Source organism: Phalacrocorax carbo, chromosome 3 (assembly GCF_963921805.1).
Source record: "Phalacrocorax carbo chromosome 3, bPhaCar2.1, whole genome shotgun sequence".
NCBI lineage: Eukaryota > Metazoa > Chordata > Aves > Suliformes > Phalacrocoracidae > Phalacrocorax > Phalacrocorax carbo.
Genome location: NC_087515.1, coordinates 1,775,468 through 1,794,918, shown reverse-complemented (window position 1 = coordinate 1,794,918; position 19,451 = coordinate 1,775,468). Strand labels below are relative to the sequence as shown.

General features: G+C 47.0%; 2 protein-coding genes and 1 long non-coding RNA gene across 15 annotated transcripts in view; 2 read left to right on the top strand and 1 right to left on the bottom strand.

Annotated features, from left to right (window-relative positions):
- UNC93A (unc-93 homolog A) overlaps positions 1-10,491 on the top strand; it is a 45,342-nt gene extending 34,851 nt beyond the window's left edge. For 5 of the 6 annotated variants that reach the window (XM_064445578.1, XM_064445579.1, XM_064445576.1 and 2 more), the window contains 3 exons: positions 127-262; positions 2,003-2,134; positions 9,760-10,491. In XM_064445578.1, the coding sequence (XP_064301648.1) occupies positions 127-262; positions 2,003-2,134; positions 9,760-10,043 (552 nt within the window). In that variant the 3' untranslated portion in view covers positions 10,044-10,491. Of the gene's footprint in view, positions 1-126; positions 263-2,002; positions 2,135-4,014; positions 4,111-9,759 lie in introns of all 6 variants that reach the window. The other variant, XM_064445580.1, reaches the window with a different exon arrangement.
- Positions 1-12,261, bottom strand: part of LOC135312417 (uncharacterized) — a 98,406-nt gene extending 86,145 nt beyond the window's left edge. For all 3 annotated transcript variants that reach the window (XR_010371920.1, XR_010371921.1, XR_010371919.1), the window contains exons 1-3: positions 12,178-12,261; positions 11,170-11,248; positions 4,934-5,054 (exon numbers count right to left, since the gene is read on the bottom strand). This is a non-coding gene — a long non-coding RNA (uncharacterized LOC135312417). The remainder of the gene's footprint in view (positions 1-4,933; positions 5,055-11,169; positions 11,249-12,177) is intronic.
- Positions 2,045-18,578, top strand: TTLL2 (tubulin tyrosine ligase like 2). 6 transcript variants are annotated; one of them, XM_064445572.1, is made up of 3 exons: positions 2,045-2,134; positions 13,015-13,235; positions 16,650-18,578. In XM_064445572.1, exons 2-3 carry the CDS (start codon positions 13,040-13,042, stop codon positions 18,320-18,322), a joined length of 1,869 nt encoding a protein of 622 aa, XP_064301642.1. In that variant the 5' UTR covers positions 2,045-2,134; positions 13,015-13,039; the 3' UTR covers positions 18,323-18,578. The 6 variants fall into 6 exon arrangements, with proteins under 6 accessions (XP_064301642.1, XP_064301640.1, XP_064301641.1 ...); XM_064445570.1 differs by lacking the exon at positions 2,045-2,134 and adding an exon at positions 12,015-12,103; XM_064445571.1 differs by lacking the exon at positions 2,045-2,134 and adding an exon at positions 12,543-12,628.
- The last annotated feature ends 873 nt before the right edge of the window (positions 18,579-19,451 follow it).

Below are 19,451 nucleotides of genomic sequence, written 5' to 3'. Positions count from 1 at the left end.
CTGCAGCTGTGCTCCTTTGATCTCATCCATGCTGGCTATTTACTAAATACTCGGGCTAAGACCCTTGAACTCTAGCTGCGTATTTTCACTGAATAAAACGTGTCACCACTGTCTCTTCTCTTCCAGGCGTATGTGACCTGTGCCCTGGGGATACATTACGTTGGTTATGTGATGATCTGCTTTTCAGCTGTGAATTCCCTCTCCTCTCTGCTCTTTGGAAAGATCTCGCAGTTCACGGGTAGAAAACTGCTATTTGCATTAGGTATGTAAAGTTCACTTGAAGGACCAATCATCTCATATAATATAACAAACCCAGCGCTCCTTCCTTTGCATGCTCTACAAAGGGAGAACTTGCTGCCAGCTATCAATTAAAAGCAAAGTCAACTGGAGGCAAATTTCATTCATGAGAAAAGAGGCAGTACAGTTAATCACTGTATTGAGGTCATTGCCACACATCACTTTGCTGGTGGTATAGTTCATCCTGCTTTTGAGGGTGTTGTCTACCCAGAAAGTGCCCTACAGCTTTGATGCTTCACAGCTCTCATGCAACTGGTGATAAATGTTCTTGCAACACAGACAGAATCATAGAAACACAGAATCATAGAATTGTTTAGGCTGGAAAAGACCCTCAAGATTATCGAGTCCAACCATAAACCTAACGCTGCCAAGCCCACCACTAAACCATGTCCCTAAGCACCACAACCAAATGCCTTTTAAATACCCCCAGGGGTGGCGACTCAACCACTTCCCCGGGCAGCCTGTGCCAGTGCTAGACAACTCTTTTGGTGAAGAAATTTTCCCTAATATCCAATCTAAACCTCCCCTGGCGCAGTTTGGGGGAGTTCCCTCTCGTCCTGTCACTGGTGACTTGGGAGCAGAGACCAGCCCCCCCTCACTCCAGCCCCTCTCAGGCAGCTGCAGAGAGTGAGAAGGGCTCCCCTCAGCCCCCCCTTCTCCAGGCTAAACCCCCCCAGCCCCCTCAGCCGCCCCCCAGCACACTTGTGCTCCAGACCCTGCCCCAGCCCCGCTGCCCTTCTCTGGACACGCTCCAGCCCCTCCAGGCCCTTCTTGTCCCGAGGGGCCCAAACCTGAGCCCAGCATTCGAGGTGGGGCCTCCCCAGGGCCGAGCACAGGGGCCCCATCCCTGCCCGGCTCCTGCTGGCCACACCAGTGCTGACATAAGCCCAGGGGCTGGTGGCCTCCTTGGCCACCTGGGCACACTGCATCAATGTGCACCTAGACACTCTAGTTATTTTCTCCACAGGAAATTTTAAACATGAGCAAGGAAGAAGAAATTCGGACTCCTTTATGCTACAGTCACTAATTCAGAGGTTCTTCCGTACATGTCTGTTCTGGGTGTGTGTCTTACGCTATGAAACTCATTTTAGATTTGAAAAAAATCCCAGATAATAAGAATACTAAAAAACCCTATAGAGTTATTAACGCAGGACCTCTGAACTTCTCAGTTGTGTTTAACGGTCTTTGTACTCAGCCTGTAAGGGTGTTCCTGTGAGGGGAGGAATCAGGGATTCATTTACATTCTGCTTTGAAAAAGACACACAAAAAGTCACCAGACCCTCTAGGTACCCTTAACTGTCTCCTCTGGCCTGAAAGGAAACCTGTGTTTAAGGACTATGTAAGGAGAGCAGAAGGGTGCTTCCCCCTGCTTCCCACATGCCTCACATGATGACACCAACTCTTTCAGCAGTCCCTCCTCCTACTTGGTGGCCGTTCTTATCCTTTGGGCTAACAGCTGTATCAGCGCCGAGGATCTCTCAGCTCAGGATGCCGCTCAGAATTATCAACTGAAGCCTGCCAAAGGACTGCACTGTCTCTGATTTCATGTGGTCTCAACTCAGTCAGTGCAAATCTCAATGAACCAGAGAGATTTTAAGATTGCTTTGTGCTCTAGTTGGGGGAAGAATTTGGAATTGTTATCTACCAGTGTCTGTCCTGTTTGTGATAGCATTTTTGTCTCTTTTCTTTCTTTCTAAATCAACAGCTGCAGTTACAAACACCGCCTGTATAATAGCACTACTGCTGTGGAAACCTCATCCTAAGCAGCTTGCTGTGTTTTTCGCATTCTCTGCTCTTTGGGGCCTATCTGATGCCATTTGGCAGACACAAACTAATGGTAAGTCCTGGTGAAAATGAAATTAATTCTCTTGAGATATAAAACTCTGCATGTTTGCATTTATAAAACAACATGTGCATAAAAATGATAATGGGTTTAAGACAGCATCTAAAATATGTTAGCTCATTGGAAAGTAGAAGAAGTAAGAACAAGTTGGGAATGAGAAAGTAAAATACTCATTAAACAAATTTTTCCAAGATGAAGAGAGAAGAATACTGCAGAAGATGATAGTGGATATTCAGAATAAATATTCTGAAGGAGTATAAGTATTTCAAAGGAAATTAGAAAACTCAGAAGAATGATACATTTAGCCTGTCTTTTTCAATAAAGGAGAGCACTCTGGATAAAAAAAATCAACTCAAAGCTCAGCAACAAAAGAAGCAGCAAATTGGCTGTTAGGAGTTGTTAGAAAAAAATGGAAGGAGAAAACCACAGAGAGCAACATTATGCAATCAAGTAAATCTATGCCATTCTGATTTGCTCCATTTAAAAATTGTAATCAAATGTGATAAGGCATAAGAAGGCAATAAAAAGGAGCAGAGTCACAGGAGATTTCCACTTGAAGGAAGACTAACGAACTAGAACACTTTAGCCTGGACAAGTGATAAGTAAGGAAAGCACTGAGTAAGATCATTAATAGTATGGAGAAGGTGATTAGAAATTCACTGTTTCTCTTAATAATAGAATGAGTGGCACCAAATAAAGTTATCAGGCAGCAGGCTTTATAGAAATCAAAAGAAATGCTTTTTTCACACAATGCATAATCAAAGTATGGAATTCAATGCCAAAAAATGTAAATGTTTTTAAGCTAGAATGACATCACTTCAGGAGAAAATGTTCTTGGGGGCCATTAAAGCCTGGTGGTCCAGAGGAAATGTCCAACTCATAAAGGCCCTATGTCTTCGATTCCCAGCATCAGGAGGGCACCAGGGGAGGAAGATCACTGTATACTTGCCTCATTTCTTACACTCTTAGCCTAGGAGTCTCTTACTGGAAGCATACTGTTGGACTTCTTATCTAATGCATTCTGGTTATTTTGATAATCTTTTATGTTCTTCTGCACTGTGATACAGTGCCATGATTACATACTGACAGTTCAGACAATGAGCTGATAGAATCATAGAATCACAGAATCATTAAGGTTGGAAAAGACCTCCAGGATCATCAAGTCCAACCATCAACCCAACACCACCAGGTCTCCTAAACTATGCCTTGAAGTGCCACATCTACATGTGTTTTGAACCCCCCCAGGGATGGTGACTCCCCCACCTCTCTGGGCAGCCTGTGCCAGGGCCTGACCGCTCTGGCAGGGAAGACATTTTCCCTAACATCCAATCTAAACCTCCCCTGATGCAGCTTGAGGCCATTTCCTCTCATCGTGATACAAACCACCTTTTGTAAGGGATTATTTGAACTTATCCCTCAATCAAAACTAGAGGAAGATTTCTTATAGAGACTAAAGACAGACTCTAAAGTGCCGAAGAGGGCAAGAAAGAGCTCTAGTCTGTGATGACTTTAAGTAAATTCTGCTAATCACTGTCAGTCACACCCTCTTAAAATCAATGCCATAGCCAGTGTCAGCAGGACAGTTACATGCTCTCCCATCTGCTCCCATATTTAGCCTATTCTGTCATGAATACTGTTTTCCTCTATCTCAAATGCATTTTGGGGAGATGCCACAGGAATATGCATGTGACAGAACTAGCTCATCTGGGCCTGTATCAGGTTATGTGTCTTGGCCTCCCTCTCTCCGGTCCCTCTGGCTGCTTCAGTAGCTTAGATGATTTCACACACCAGGTAAATTATCACGTTCCTCCTAGAGAGCCAAAGGGAACACACCACAGTCCTCTGCCTGGCACTGACAGCAATCTCCTTTCCAGCACATGTAGAGGCCCCCCTCTGCACACAAGGAAGTGACCAGCCAGACTTCCCTGCCCCTCCAGCAGCTCCAGCTCATATCCCTTAGAGGAATGCTAGTACATATGTCATGTGACACCCTCTCATCTTCTCTCATCCCAACCCACAGCTTTGTGCCTTTGGTAAAATTTTAAATCAGTGCTCTCATTATTCAGGTTCATGGAAGGACAACATCAGTGAGGATTTGCTCTCTCTGAAGTAAAGCTGTTCATTCATTTCCTCCTCCTTTAGCTACAGCCTTCCTGACAGTTCATCAGGCTCTTTCCCAACAACATTGACAGCCGTATTTTAGTCTCCCATTGGGATAAAGGACCTGCCCTTTATCCAGCTTCTCTCTTTTCCAGAAAGCCTTGCCCTCAGACACTTGGCTTCTTTCGGAATCACAGAAGGGTTGAGGTTGGAAGGGACCTCTGGAGGTCACCTAGTCCAACCCCCCTGCTCAAGCAGGGCCACCCAAAGCCAGTTTCTCAGGACCATGTCCAGTCAGCTTTTTAATATCTCCAGGGAGGGAGACTCCACACCCTCCCTGGGCAACCTGTGCCACTGTTCGGTCACCCTCACAGTAAAAAAAAGCATTTCCTGATGTTCAGAGGGAACCTTCCATGTTTCGGTTTGTGCCACTCGCCCCTTGTCCTGTCATCGGACACCACTGAAAAGACCCTGGCTCCATCCTTTTCAAGCATTTGTATATATTTGAGATGTCTCTTGAGAAAGACATCTCCACAGTAAGGTCCCTGTATGCCTGATGAAGAGGCACCTGGTGCCCTTGTTAGGAAAATGGATAAGTACAGAGGACCCGAGTGTCACAGAAGGAGGCTGGGAAGTGGCTCAGTTCCCAACCCCTGGATAAGACATAGACGGTGGTCAAAGTTTTGTGCTTACTTGATGCTGAGTGAGCTCTGTAGTGCTGTAGCAAGACTGACCTCCATTACAGCAATGTCACAGGTCATATCTATCCCCAGATTCCTGCAGGAGGCTTGTGAAAATTCCACGTTTGTGTCAGCTGGGAAAAAAAAAAGAAATAATGTTCCTTAGGCTTGCACAGTGTCTTTTTTTGTTTGTACCTTCTATCAGCTGATCCATAGTTCCCAGTTACAAAATTATTCAGAGATTGCTTTGTCACATTGTCACACTGAATACATAGAATCATAGAATTGTTCAGGTTGGAAAAGGCCGTTAGTATCATCAAGTCCAACCATGAACATAACACTACCAAATCCACCACTAAACCATGTCCCTAAGCACCACATCCAAATGCCTTTTAAATACCCCCAGGGGTGGCGACTCAACCACCTCTCTGGGCAGCCTGTGCCAAGGCCTGACAACCCTTTCAGTGAAGACATTTTCCCTAATCTCCAACCTAACCTCCCCTGATCCAGCTTGGGGCCGTTTCCTCTCATCCCATCACTGGTGACTTGGGAGCAGAGACCAGCCCCCCCTCACTCCAGCCCCTCTCAGGCAGCTGCAGAGAGCGAGAAGGGCTCCCCTCAGCCCCCCCTTCTCCAGGCTAAACCCCCCCAGCCCCCTCAGCCGCCCCCCAGCACACTTGTGCTCCAGACCCTGCCCCAGCCCCGCTGCCCTTCTCTGGACACGCTCCAGCCCCTCCAGGCCCTTCTTGTCCCGAGGGGCCCAAACCTGAGCCCAGCACTCGAGGTGGGGCCTCCCCAGGGCCGAGCACAGGGGCCCCATCCCTGCCCGGCTCCTGCTGGCCACACCAGTGCTGACACAAGCCCGGGGGCTGGTGGCCTCCTTGGCCACCCGGGCACTGCTGGCTCATGCCCAGCCGGCTGTCAGCCAGCACCCCCAGGGCCTTCTCCGCCGGGCACTTCCCAGCCCCTCTGCCCCAGGCCTGGGGCGCTGCCTGGGGTTGGTGTGACCCAAGGGCAGGACCCGGCACTTGGCCTTGTTAAACCTCACACAACTGGCCTCGGCCCATCGATGCAGCCTGTCCAGGTCCCTCTGCAGAGCCTTCCTGCCCTCCAGCAGATCGACACTCCCACCCAGCTTGGTGTTATCTGCAAACTTACTTAGGGTGCACTCGATCCCCTCATCCAGATCATTGATAAAGGTATTAAACAGAACTGGCCCCAACACCGAGCCCTGGGGAACAGCAGTTGTGACCGGCCGCCAGCTGGATTTAACAACCTTCACCACAACTCTTTGGGCCCAGCCATCCAGCCAGTTTTTAACCCAACAAAGAACACACCTGTCCAGGCCATGAACAGCCAGTTTTTCCAGGAGAATGCTGTGGGAAATGGTGTCAAAAGTTTTACTAAAGTCTAGGTAGACAACATCCATGGGCTTTCCCTTATCTACTAAGCGGGTCACCTTGTCATAGAAAGAGATCAGGTGATGACATAAAACCTTAACAGAGAGGTGCAGTGACATTACTCCATAATGCTGGATCCCAGGACAGAATCTTCAGCTTGACATGCCCTTTTAGGACTAAATCTCTCCCCTTCATCAGTTTTATACAGATATGTATCACATGAGAAATTCCCAGCTCCAAAGGCTATGAGGTGAGATAAGAACTGTAAAACAGCATTAGAGACCGAGGTCTGTGGTCCTTCCTTTGGCAAGCTCCCATAACTGCTGCTTGGGCCTCAGCAGATTAACCACTGAATAAATACAACGGCATTCTGCCGCATACTTAGGACATTTTATGGTACTCAAAGATGGCTTACTTTGGCCTACTGTGGATAGTTAATACTGGAGTTCCCCCTAGAGGACAAATAGGCTCACAGTAGATGAGTCACTTCAGCTTATAAAGATTTCCTAACTTGTTTGTGTATGTGTGTGGACACTCTCATTTATTTCCAGTGCAAGCTGCTTAATTTCAGTGCGTGTAATGCCCTCTCCTATCTAACCAGATGCTATTATTACGCCCTGGCGATAGCTGCACTTGGGGCATAACAGTTGCGTGGCACAGAGCTATCAGGTAGACTACAGTAAAATAAAGTTCTTTCAAGGCTGACGTGTGTCTATAGGAAGGATACGAATCAGTCTGGAAAGCTTATAAACCTGGACTGAAATGATTTCCAGCAGTCCTGTTATATACCCATACCTACTGGTACCGGGGAAGGAGCGGGAAAAGGGGCAGTGGCAAACAGGGAGGATAATTTCCATGAAGTGAGCGGCAAGAATGCAGAGCTAGCAGCCTCTCCGCTCAGCCAGCATGGCAGGTCCTGCTAAAGCTTCTGCCAGGCAAGTTGCACCACCTTGCACTCGACGGTGTTTGTTGTAAGGACAAATGTTTAGGTTTGAGGCAAAAACACCGCTCTGCTCCTATATAACTGCTAACTAATACCATATGTGCATTCCAGAAATGACAACTTTCCTGCCAAGTCAGCCCTTCCTATAGCTGAACCTTAGACTAGATCCCCCCTTAATTCTCCCATTGTTTTGATCAAAAAAGAAGGCTTCAAAATAGCACGAGAAAACAGGTACCAGCTGAAAGCCAGAATATTTACATATCAAAAACCTTCCTATATTAAACTCTCCTCACTAATCCCTTTTCAGAAGATAACACAGGGCATATCAGCAAGGTTATATGAACAACTTGTACTTGTTCATTTATTAGGCAAAACTATGAAGGATTATCAAATAATTCACACTACACTCACGCAGTTTAATGAACTAAGTACATCTTGTGATGCACTTATCAAGGTTTTCCACCATGCCCAAACTGATTCATTCAGTAAACGTCCTCTTACAGTCGTCAGGAAGGAGTAAATTTTTACATGCAGATGACATCTCCCCCTTCTTAATAAAACTGAAGGGTTAGTTGAGCCTACCCAGACTTCTAGAGAACTTTGTGCTCCTCTGTGCCTTTTGGCTGAACGTGCATATTTCAAAGAGATGTGTTGTTAGATAGAGAAGTGGATGAGAAGAGTCAAGGATCATGAAATTCCTCCCCTTCCCTCCCTGCACACCACAGCTGAGTGAGTGGACATGCCGCTTCTTTATCACCACTGGTCCTAGCTCAGCACCCAGAGGAAAGCAAGCTCTCTCCCCTTCCCTGTGTACCCAACCAGTCAGACCTAGAGACTGGGAAACCCTCCCTAACTCCTGGGTGTGGGTGTGCAGCTGACTAAACTCAGTGGGAGCTTCCCAGTGGACACGACTGCATTAGGATGATCAGTTTAATTAAGTCTCCATGTCAAGCAAGTTCTCCAGTGGCTGCCCAGAGGTTCTGTATGCATCCAGGATACTCTTTCTGATAACCCGTCCAGGAACTGAGAATTTGAAAACCAAGTTATCTCAGAGAGGGAAATCTCTTTTGCATGTTAAATCTGAGCCCAGTTGTAGTGCTCTCCTCCACCTTCTGATTTAAGTGTTTTGGGTCAGTTTGTTTCTCTTAACTTGGCAAGTATGAATAGCACACATTCCTACCACTGGCAACACTGGGCAAGCCCCACCTGGGGGTTCCCTAAGGCCACGTTCTTGTGAAAACAAGGGAAATGCATTTTACGTGACAAGTCTCTGCATGTTCTTAGGTGGGTGAAAGAAATGGTTTGAAGACCAGGTAGCCAGTGCATGTAGGGTCCATGCAGGTTCCCCACAAAAGTGGTGAAGGATGGCAGCAGGGAGGTCCTTATGATTCTGTTGTGGTTTACCCAGCCAGCAACCAAACCCCACACAGCTGCTCACTCACTTTCCTCCCTCGTGGGATGGGGGAGAGGATCGGAAGAGTAAAAGGGAGAAAACTCATGGGTTGAGATTAAGACAGTTCAATAGGTAAAGCAAAAGCTGTGCTCACAAGTGAAGCAAGCCAAGGAATTCATTCCCTCCTTCCCATGGGCAGGTGGGGCTCAGCCACCCCCAGGAGAGCAGGGCTCCATCACGGGTCATGGTGACTTGGGAAGGGAAACACCATCACTCCCAGTGTCCCCCTTCCTCCTCCTTCCCCCAGCTCTATGTGCTGAGCACGACGCCATGTGGTGTGGGACATCCCTGGGGTCAGCTGGGGTCACTGTCCCGGCTGTGTCCCCCCCAGCCCCTTGTGCCCCCCCAGCCCCTCGCTGGTGGGGTGGGCTGAGGGGCAGGAAAGCCCTTGGCTCTGTGCAAGCCCTGCTCAGCAGGAACGAAAACATCCCTGGGTTATCAACACTGCTTCCAGCACAAATCCAAACCGTAGCCCTGTACTGGCTGTGATGAAGAAAATTAACTCTATCCCAGCCAAGACAAGCACAGGTTCTTTGATCCTTTCTACCCAACACTGAAAGAGAAATTTGGCTCTTAAGGACTGTGTCCCTAGACAAAACTGCCTGTTCTTTGAAAGCCTGTAAGGACTTGGTATAACCTTATCCATAGTTATACGTGGAGACTCTACAGTGTCAAGGACCATTCCTGGCCGTGTCCTCTTCTTCCTTACTTGTCAGTGTGAGAACCTTGCCTTTTGTGGCTGATAATTTCAAAAATAAACTTCCTGCCACCTCAGTTCAATAGGACCCATCCTTTCTTCCTTCCTCTCTTTGTTTTTTTCTCTTTTTCTCTGATATCCTCTATTTTGTCATTTTTGCTCTGTTATTTCACTTATAACAGTCCATGGGAGTGCAAAAATATTTTAGGACGAAGCCTGTATTTTCCTTTCTCTGACACTTATGAAGGAGGGTCTCTCTTCCCCATCGTGGTCTATTTATTCCCTTTGCAGAAAATACATGGTTTCAGACTTAATCTTCACAAGCCGTGTCTCTCCTTCCTTCTAGGACTCTACGGCATTTTATTTGAGAAACACAAGGAGGCTGCCTTTGCCAATTACCGGCTCTGGGAATCGTTAGGATTTGTCATTGCCTTTGGTTATAGCACCAAATTGCAAGTCTACATCAAACTGTACATTTTATTGTCTGTGCTTGCATTGTCTATGGTGACATATGGAGTGGTTGAATACCTCGAAGCTAAGAGCTCCCCTGGGGCCCCAACTGCTACAAAGCAGGAAAATGTAGAACCAAAGGAAAACGTAGAAACTCTCATCCAGGAAACACACATGTAATCCAACAGGGCCATGGTGATGGAGGCAAAGCAAACTGGGGGGCTCCTACAGGTATGTCTCCAAGGGTGTTCCAACACGTGCCATCTCCAGAAAGGGGGTAACAGAACAGATTTCAAGGCTAGTATAATGCAAATGTCTTAGGAATAAAAATATCTCTTGACATCTGCGCTTTATAAGTGAAGATTATCTGACTGCACCCTTTCATACGGATGAACTGTTTCCTCTTTTTTAATTAATAAGGTCTTAATAAATGTAAACAAGATTTTTAAAGTCTTCCTATTTTCGTATCTGTGGATCAGACCGAGTAACACATCTTTACAATCAAACCTGAAAAGCCTACATGCAACATCAGAAGATGACAGCAACTGGGGTTGCTCAACTAACTGCAGACAACATGCATCATTACATGGAACCACTATTTATAAGGAATTGTATTGTTCTCATCCTGCATTGTTTAAGAGTTGCTGTAAATAATATGAAGTTATAAACTGGCTATACCTACAGTTTGTACCTGAACGCCACACAATTCGCTAACTGCTGAGTCCGCCGACCCATCTTAGGCCAGCAGGCAACTGTGTTTCTGCCCATGCCATCTCTCTGTCCCAGCACTGTTTCCCTTCTGGTTTTCCTGTTTCCAGCTTTTCCCTCACCACTTAGAGCAGCTTTCTCCTAAAACAGATGTCTTCTGCATGACCAAATCCTTCTAGTCATGATGAACTTTCCCCCCTTTCCCATCCACAGACAGAGCTGTTTTCAAGATAAGCAGCCAGGGCATGTTACTTGGGGAACCCACCCACACAGAGGATGCAGATAACAGTGCAAGTTACAGAGTGAGACGGAGAAAAGGAGGCATCCCAGCAAACAGCTCCTCACTCCACAGATTCCAGCTGAACGTGTGAGCAGCTACCAAGGAGCAAGAAAAAGGTGCTCTGACCTTGGAGAGAACCTCAGTGTCACTGTCACAGAGTCAGCACGGGAGACAGGACATTGTGGCCTGTGGTTTGGGGAGCTTTTTCCCAGTCTTGATTTTGTCACAGAACTTTACTGTAGTATTTTACCCAATTGTAAAATAAGGGGAAAAACAACTCTTTCATCCCACAGGTGCCATGAGGAAAACCACCCTTACCTTGGTAATGAAAGCCCCAGCTACACATGGTGATGCGGTGAACATGAGGATACAGGTGCCCATCTGCCTTGGACATGATCTAAACAGAAATTGCCATTTAGGATATCATTATGCACGGACAGTACGCAGTTATAAAATTCATGTGGCTTTGTTTACTATATAGGCAATAGGGATTTTGCTGCATAGTGAATCAAAAAAACTTCAGGCAGAAGTTCAGCTAGGGACACCTCTTCACTGAAATGCAAGAAACAATGATGTTTGAGGTTGCTGCGGTGTGAGGCCTCTGCCCTTTCATGGCCGAGGAAGCCTCTACAAGCCGTGCTTCAGTCTAGCAGGCAGCGAGCGGCACAGGTCTGTCTGTGCTGAGGCCTCAACCCGCAGCAGGGTGCAGGTGGACTCACCCTTCCTCACCCCATGTTTCACTACCACACAGGCTCTCATCTCACCCACAGCAACAATAGTGTTCATCCTGCAACGGAACAATAGCTTTTACCGGTCTGACTCTGTGAGGTTGAGAGCAGCTGTAGCCATCTCAGTGGACACTAGCTTTGGGGTTCAAAGTTGCAGATGGATGAATCCCTCCCCAGTCACATGCCTGAAACCTTCAGGAGCTCTAAGCCTGGCAATGGCCTCCTAATGCTCGTCTACTGAATGCCCTGTGTTCCCTGGCATCCTCGGTCCCCAGGTGTGTTCCCTAGAGGTGTAGAAGGAGAGCCAGGCCTCTGTGAAAGAGAGCCATGGGACAGCACAGGTAATGAGGGCACCGACGGAGGGGCTGCCTATGCCAGATGGGAGGAGAGGCCCTGAGAAAGGGTGGCAGAGCCATTTCCCTCAGAGGCTTCAGGGACCACCGCTGGGTCACACACTGAGCTCTGTTGAGGACGTAGGTGCCAGGGAGCCCATGGATTATGGTATTCACCTCCAACATAAGCCAGTGAGGTTCTAGTAATTACTATTGACACATTAAGTTATTGCTTTCATGAGGAACATAATGTCATGGTGTCTTACCGCGTGAGCCAAAGGTCCGAGCAGCTGGCGGGTCTCAGCTGCACGCACACGAGGCAGGAGACACGCAGGGGCCCAGCCAGCACCTGCAGCCTCGGCCTGTGCGTGGCCCCGTGGCGCAGGCTCCCCCCGTGGGGCCTGCGGGGACAGCGGCCCACCGTGCGCAGGTGGCGGGGCAAAGCGGCCGTGCCCCGGCTCTCGGCGGCAGGAAAGCACGGGGAGGCCGGCGCGGCCGGCCCGGGCCGCAGGGAGCGCCGGGGCCCGCCCCCGCCCTTCCCCATCGCCAAGCAACGGCCCGCGGCCGCCGGCCGCCGCTTCCCTCGGCCCCGCGGGGGGGCCCCGCCGCCGCTCCCGGCCCACCGCCGGGCGGAGAGCAGGGGAGGCCCGCGGCGGCGGCGGGCCCAGGTCGGGCGTGCGGCCGGGGGGCGCTCAGCCAGGCCCCCCCTACCCCAGCGTAAGCGGCGACCGCGGCTTTAAGTACTAAGGGTTTCGCTAACAGGAGCGCGACGCGCAGCGGTTCGGCCTCGCTCCCGGGCCTTCAGGGGCCTTTGGTGCCGCTGCAGGAGTTGCGGGAGGAAGCTGCGGAGCCTGGGACTGACGGGGTCAGCCCGGGTGGTGTCCCAGACAGAAACCGCCACCTCAAAAAATAATTAAAATGGTTATTTCTCAAATCCCAAGGCAGGCAGCTTCCAGACCCATGTTATGATCTGTCACCCATTAAAGACTCAATAGGAAAGCCCGCTAGTCTGCTGAGTTTAACTACACAGGAGCATTCCGCATTAACTCGGCAAACAACCGCCCTTAGTACCTAACCATTGAGGATTGTATTTCCTCCCATAGGTGTAGAACCGAGCAACTGGAAGGCATGAACTGGAAGCAGCCGTGGCTGGCACGAACTCCGAGCTCACGCGAGCCCTCCCCGGGGGTCTCCTTCCCCGGCGCCAGCGCGGGATCTGCTGCGTCGGCAACTGCGCGGCCCCGGAGCCACGAGGACGCAGGCGACGGCATCCTGCTCTCCTCGGGGGGAAGGCCTGCGCTTCGGGTGCCGGCTGGCAGCAGCGGTAGGTAGGTGTTGTACCTGAGGGTGCTCAGAGACAGCCATAGCATTTTTCTGCATTGCGGAAGAACGTCTGCAAACGTGCGAGTGGGTTCCCAAGTTACTAAGGAATGGGCTGAACACAGAGCCCTCTGGGAGTGCGGGCTAATGAAGAGATGGGCACACCCTTATACAGAGTAAAGTGAGTGAAATTTTTGTTCATTCATTTAGACCAATGCCTTTTCCTAGAGTTACTGTTTCATAATGGCCCTTCAAGACCTTCTGCTTATGTGATATGACTTCCTTAAAAGCAGGTGGGTGTACTTTGTTAGTTAAAAGGTTTTGTTTTCTTTACACTCAGTTACCAGGGAATTTGAAGCCGACATTCGTTACATCAAGGCTTGGTGAGCCAGTTTCCTGTAAACTACTTCCTGAACATCTGAGAAGTGAAAGATGTTCCATTAATACAAGCTGAAAACAAACGACCAAAGAAGGCTTCATTGTTCAGGCATTACTAACAGCTTAATTTATGATTACCTAGCAGAGACCGTGATGACACAGTTTACCACGCACTCGAATCATGTACAGCAGTGCCTTTCACGGAAACGCTGCTAGTAGCAATGTTGAGCAGTGCCGAAAAGAAAGCTGACTGCAGTCTGTAAGTTGACTCATCCAAATGTTTAGCATGGCTACTTTCAATTACATCATTTTTTTCTTTATTAATCTTTGCCCAAGGATTTTAACCAGCTACTATAAAACTTTTTTAGTTTTCTATTTTTTTTTTCATTTTGTCATGTGACATAGTGCTCTTTAACAAGCAGACGGGAAAGAGAACTCCCAGGAAAGAAGGTTGAAGCAAAGGTAACAAATATTTCTTGGGAGCGCTGCGCTGGGTTTGTGTGCAAGCTCAGCAGCAAGCCCCCAGCTTCCTGGGGTCTGCAAAAAAGCACTGACTGCAAGAGACACACTTACCCCTTCATGGTATTTTATATAAGTCCTATTACATCATGACCGCACTTCAGTACCTACTTATCCTGTTTCTCTCCTGCTCCCTATAAAGGCTCACCCGAGGAGAGCTCTCACTAAGGAGAATTCAGCTGCAGTCTGTACAGGGAGGGAATCTGATCTCAAAGGGATTCAGAGAAATGATCCCAGTGCGGTTTAGATCTTACCCCCTTCCAACACTAGCTTAAACCTGAGATGGAAGGGTACTGCAGGTCTGACTGTAAAACATCACTGTATGTATTAATATACATATTATTGGAATATAGAATTACATATTACTTTGGAATATTAAAAGTCATCATATACAGAAATTAAAATTTTGGCCACAGTCTCAGCCCATTAATGAGGCCTAAGGTCTGCTTCCAATAGGAGCCTCATTCCTCACATCCTAGACCAAAGTTTGCTTCAGAGCCCTTCATTTTTAGGCAATGATTCCCTCACTACAAGATATAAGATGATCCAGGGCTACTTTTAACCTACACATTACAGTCCCATGGTATAGTAGCCACATACTTCTAACCACTACCTGCTTCCCAGCCTCACTGAAATACCTCCTGGACCCTCCTCTGAAACCCTTCTCCCATCTCGTCCCCGTTGAGACTCTCCTGGCTTTGCTCTCTGCATTGTTACAGACCCCACAAGGCTGCTTGTAGGAGGGCTCTGTGACTGCTTTGTGGTTACCCCTCAGAGCCTGCCAGCAGCAGCCAAATGCACTGGACAGCCAAGACTGTACGTTATATGAGAGTCACCAAATGTCAGAGGGGAGGGAAAATGTGTTTTTTCTCTTCCTGCAAGAACTTTTTGAATTAGTTTTCACATTCAAATAAAACGAGAATCTTAAACTGGTTTGGGACCGGCAGCACTTTTGAATTACGTTAACTTACGTTTTGATAATGGTAAAGCATTTCATTTCACATTTGGGCTTTTAGTTTTAAAACTAAATCAGCATTTTGAAAAAAAAGGCTTTCTGAACGATTATCTTTTAAAAGGTGAAAACAAGATATTCTGACAATTTCAAAACAAGAAAATTCAAATGTAATAAAAAAGGTGGCAAAAGATTGCTTTTGTTCTCTGGTAAAAAGCTTTCCATCTCAACAAATTATAATTTTTCCACAGAGGAAGCACCCCTGGCCAACTCAGCTGCACATTGCATTGAGTGCTTCCAGGTGTGACACGTCCCATTGGTTTCCGTAGTTGTTCGGAAGGCAGAGGCTACTCATTCTGGAGTCTAAAACTCAACCCGAAAAGAGCAAGGATGTCATTCTGGTAATAGGATGTGAAGGCGCCTTGTCTAGCGTCTGTCCCACCCACTTTGTATTTCTTTTGCTTGCCTCTTTCTGAGGGGAGGTAGAGGTCTCTGTGTTAATGCTGTGTCAGAATGGTCCAAAGCACAAACGCTCTTCTTTTGTCCGAGACACTCTGTTCCCAACACTGGGTCTAATCCTGAGAGCACAGCAGCTCCGTAGGGTTTCAGGAAATTAAAACTGAGAGAAGCAGCAACTCTCAAATCTACAGGTTCATAGCACTTGTTGTCCCCTGTGCCACCAGCCAGTAGGACAGGTGTTTTAGTTTGAGTCTTGTATATTTTGAACTAGCCGGGGAGGGAAGAGCACACTTAGTGAACTGTTTATATGAGAATTGCTATGCATTAAATAACTCAGAATGTGTTTCTTACCCATAAAAGTAGACGGGGACCATCATCTACTTCCACTGTAGATAGTGGGAAATGGTATTTCATTCAGAATCTACATACACTTCTATGGAACATTATTTTCTTGAGGGGAAAGCAGTGAGAGAAGAATGTGCTCTGCTTTTCAGGAACTGGGGAGGAGCTCGTGGGAGGAGTAGCAGAAGATTATCAGTGAATTAAATCAGCTTATGCCAAAGGAGGAAAAGAGCACTGGAATCAATGTGCGTTTTCCTACTGTCTACCATCAGTTTTGCATCAGACTTTATAGAGTCTTAACCAAGAGGGTTTGCTCAGAGCAGGGTAACGCGATACGTTAGCACAATGTCTCAGCAGTGCACAGCAAGTGTTACCGGGCAAAGTTACAGCCCCTAGGCTGAAGGGAATGTCAAAAAGCAAAAAGAAAATTTTAAATACCCAAGAATTACAAAAGCTTTGAGACAACTAGCACTGTAGTCAGCTACCTCAAAGGAAAAGCAAACGAAGTGTGGGGACATAACTTTGCAGCAGTCACTGCTTTGTGCTGCCTTCACAACTATCTAGAATCGATGCCCTTTTACAGATCTTTCAGCTTAAGCACAGCCTTCAGCTTCGCAGTCATGGGCCATAGAAACACACAGGGGCGTCATGCTTTGCGAATACTTTGAGCGTGGCAGGCACTAAGAATACAGTGAGGGTGATGACAGCTAGCACAATCTGCAGCAGTAATTTCATTGTTTCCTTCCTGGCAATTCTGGTTTTTTTCAGCTAGTAAGATGGAAATGATGGCAGATGACTATGATACAGGAGATATCTTGAGGCCTTTAGTGTTCCGTCTCCATGAGAACGTCCCTGCAATAGTCCGTGAGGTTTTACTGGAACGCGGCTGGACTGAATTTGACAAAAAGGAGCAAGATGATGCAGACTGGAACCTGTACTGGCGGAACTCACCTTTCCGTATGACAGACCACCACAGCATTAAACCATGGCAGAGGCTCAACCACTACCCAGAAGCTGTCCGTATCACCAGAAAAGACTATTTGGCAAGGCATCTGAAACATATGAAAGGGGCGTATGGATCAGCTCTGTATGAATTCAGTCCAGTGGCATACATCATGCCCAATGACTACGTCAAATTTGTAGCAGAATATAGCAAGGAGAGACAGTCAGTAGGCAGAAGACACAGCTACTGGATTTGCAAGCCTGTGGATCTTTCCCGTGGAAGGGGCATACTCATTTTTCAAGACATAAAAGACTTAGTATACGACTGTACAGTCATTGTGCAGAGGTACATTAGCAACCCCTTGCTCATTTCGGGGTATAAACAGGATCTGCGCCTCTATGTGTGTGTCACCAGTTTTTCCCCCCTCACCATTTACACTTATGAAGAAGGACTGGTGAGGTTTGCCACTGAAAAGTTTGACCTTGGTTCTCTGGACAACATCTATGCCCACCTAACAAACACCAGCATCAACAAATATGGAGCTTCATATGACAAATACAAAGAAGGGATTGGCTGTGGCTGCAAATGGACATTCAGCAAATTTCGTTCTTACCTTCGAATCTTTGGGGTTGATGACGTGCTCCTCTGGCAGAAGATCAATAACATAGTGATTCTCACCCTGCTTGCGGTAACCCCCTTGCCAGTGGCATCCAATTGCTTTGAGCTCTTTGGCTTTGACATCCTGATTGATGACAAACTCAAGCCATGGCTTTTAGAAGTCAACTGCAATCCAGCCTTGTGTGTAGACTGTTCCATTGATGACACCGTGAAAAGAAAACTTCTTCACGATATTGTTGAACTGCTGAACTACAAACAGGTTGACACCTTCAGGCGAAACCAAGTGCCCGGGACGAAGGCTGGCAGAAGGCGGGTTCCCTGGGGCACAGCTGGCGAGAGTGCCACCGGGGAGGCTCCTGGCTTACTCACTTGCCGAAAAGCGGCTAACTGTGCGTCTGCTTCTTCTGTACGACCTGCCCTGCAGGCTGCAAAAGGATCAATTTGTAGGGTGGCTACCCTGACCGAGAAATCTGCCAGGGCATATCCGAGAAAAACACTGACTTCCCAGCTGCGGGAAAGGATGAACATGCCAAAAATACCCTCCCAGGCAAAAGCTGAAGCTAAAAATAAACAAATCCCAGGAGCTGGCCGTTCTCCACACAAGTCTGCCCAACTCAGCCACTGGTTACCTACACCTGACTTCTGCACCTACGAGTTAACCACGCGCCCCTATTTCCTCTCCGACAAAGACCAGAGGCCTATCCCCCGGGTAGGAGATTTTGTCCTTATTTTTCCTTTCAATGAAGCTGCACTTCAGGCTTCCAGGGATGGGACAGACGTAAAAAGCATCATAAAGGAAATGAACAAATTAGGGAGCAAACAGTTAGTGTCAAAACAGCAGAACGCAAAGAAAAGGGCAGGCTGTTTATCTTCTGTGTAACTTCATGGTGTTAGGTTATACAGACATATCATAAATGACAACTTTAGGTTGAAGGAGGTAGATGGACGCTGAAATTGTATTAGAAAGAGAGATCTCTCAAACAATACACAATCTAAAAATTGTAGTTTGGCAATTTCCATGAGAGATTGTTTTTTTACAATTAAAGTACTGACTAATCTTTTAAGTAATTTTTGCAATATTAAAGTAATCCCAGAATAAAAATGGAGAATTGCATTTCTCAAAACTTCCTCAGAAATTACGGTCTTTGTTTTATTGTTTTTCTCAGCGATCTTTGCTTCTTTTCCTAAGGGGGCTTTATGACTTGGAAAGCTGGTCACTTTGCACGGGGGAGCGTTCAACATGCGCTCGGTTTACAAAGGTGCAGGTAACGTGAATGACACAAAACTACCATGTTTCTGAAGAACCCAGTGAGCTTCCCAACATTCATTTCCAGAAGTTAATTTTGCATTGTATGAAACAACAGTATGGGATAACTTCCATTTTATGACCAGAAGGATTCTGTAGAAATTCTTACGGAAAGTAGTTTTTAAAAAATCTGCAATTTAAAAAAAAAAAATCTGCTCCAGTGTTTTGTTTCAGATAAACTCTTAATAAAGAAATAGCGGTGCTTCCCAAGGTAACAGAGGGCAGAAAATAAACTGCAGATATCACGTTCAGAAGACTGGTCCCTCACGCAGCCTCGGCATTAGCCACCTGGTGGGTACAGCGGTTAGGCGGCTTGCTTTGGCTTGCAGTAAAACTTTGGTCATCAGCTGCGCATGGAAAAATATGCACATTGAACTGAAGCATTTGAGATGATGGTCAAAATCATCTTCCCTCGTATATCTTTGTTGGAAGCTGTTTGAGTAGAAGTAACTCCAGTCAGAAATCACAGCATATTCTAAATAGGAATCAAAATTGAGGCCAAATACTGGCTGTAACATGCTTCCGCTAATGCCAGAAAACCCATGGAAAGATGAGAAGTGGGGTTCCCCAACTGTGTTCCATTTCCCTGAAGGATTCATAAAATTTTGTTCGCTATAAGCCCGCTAGGACAAAAAACACAGTAAAGTCGATATCTGTATTGCTACAGTTTAAATACCTATGCAGTCACACTTAAATTGAATTA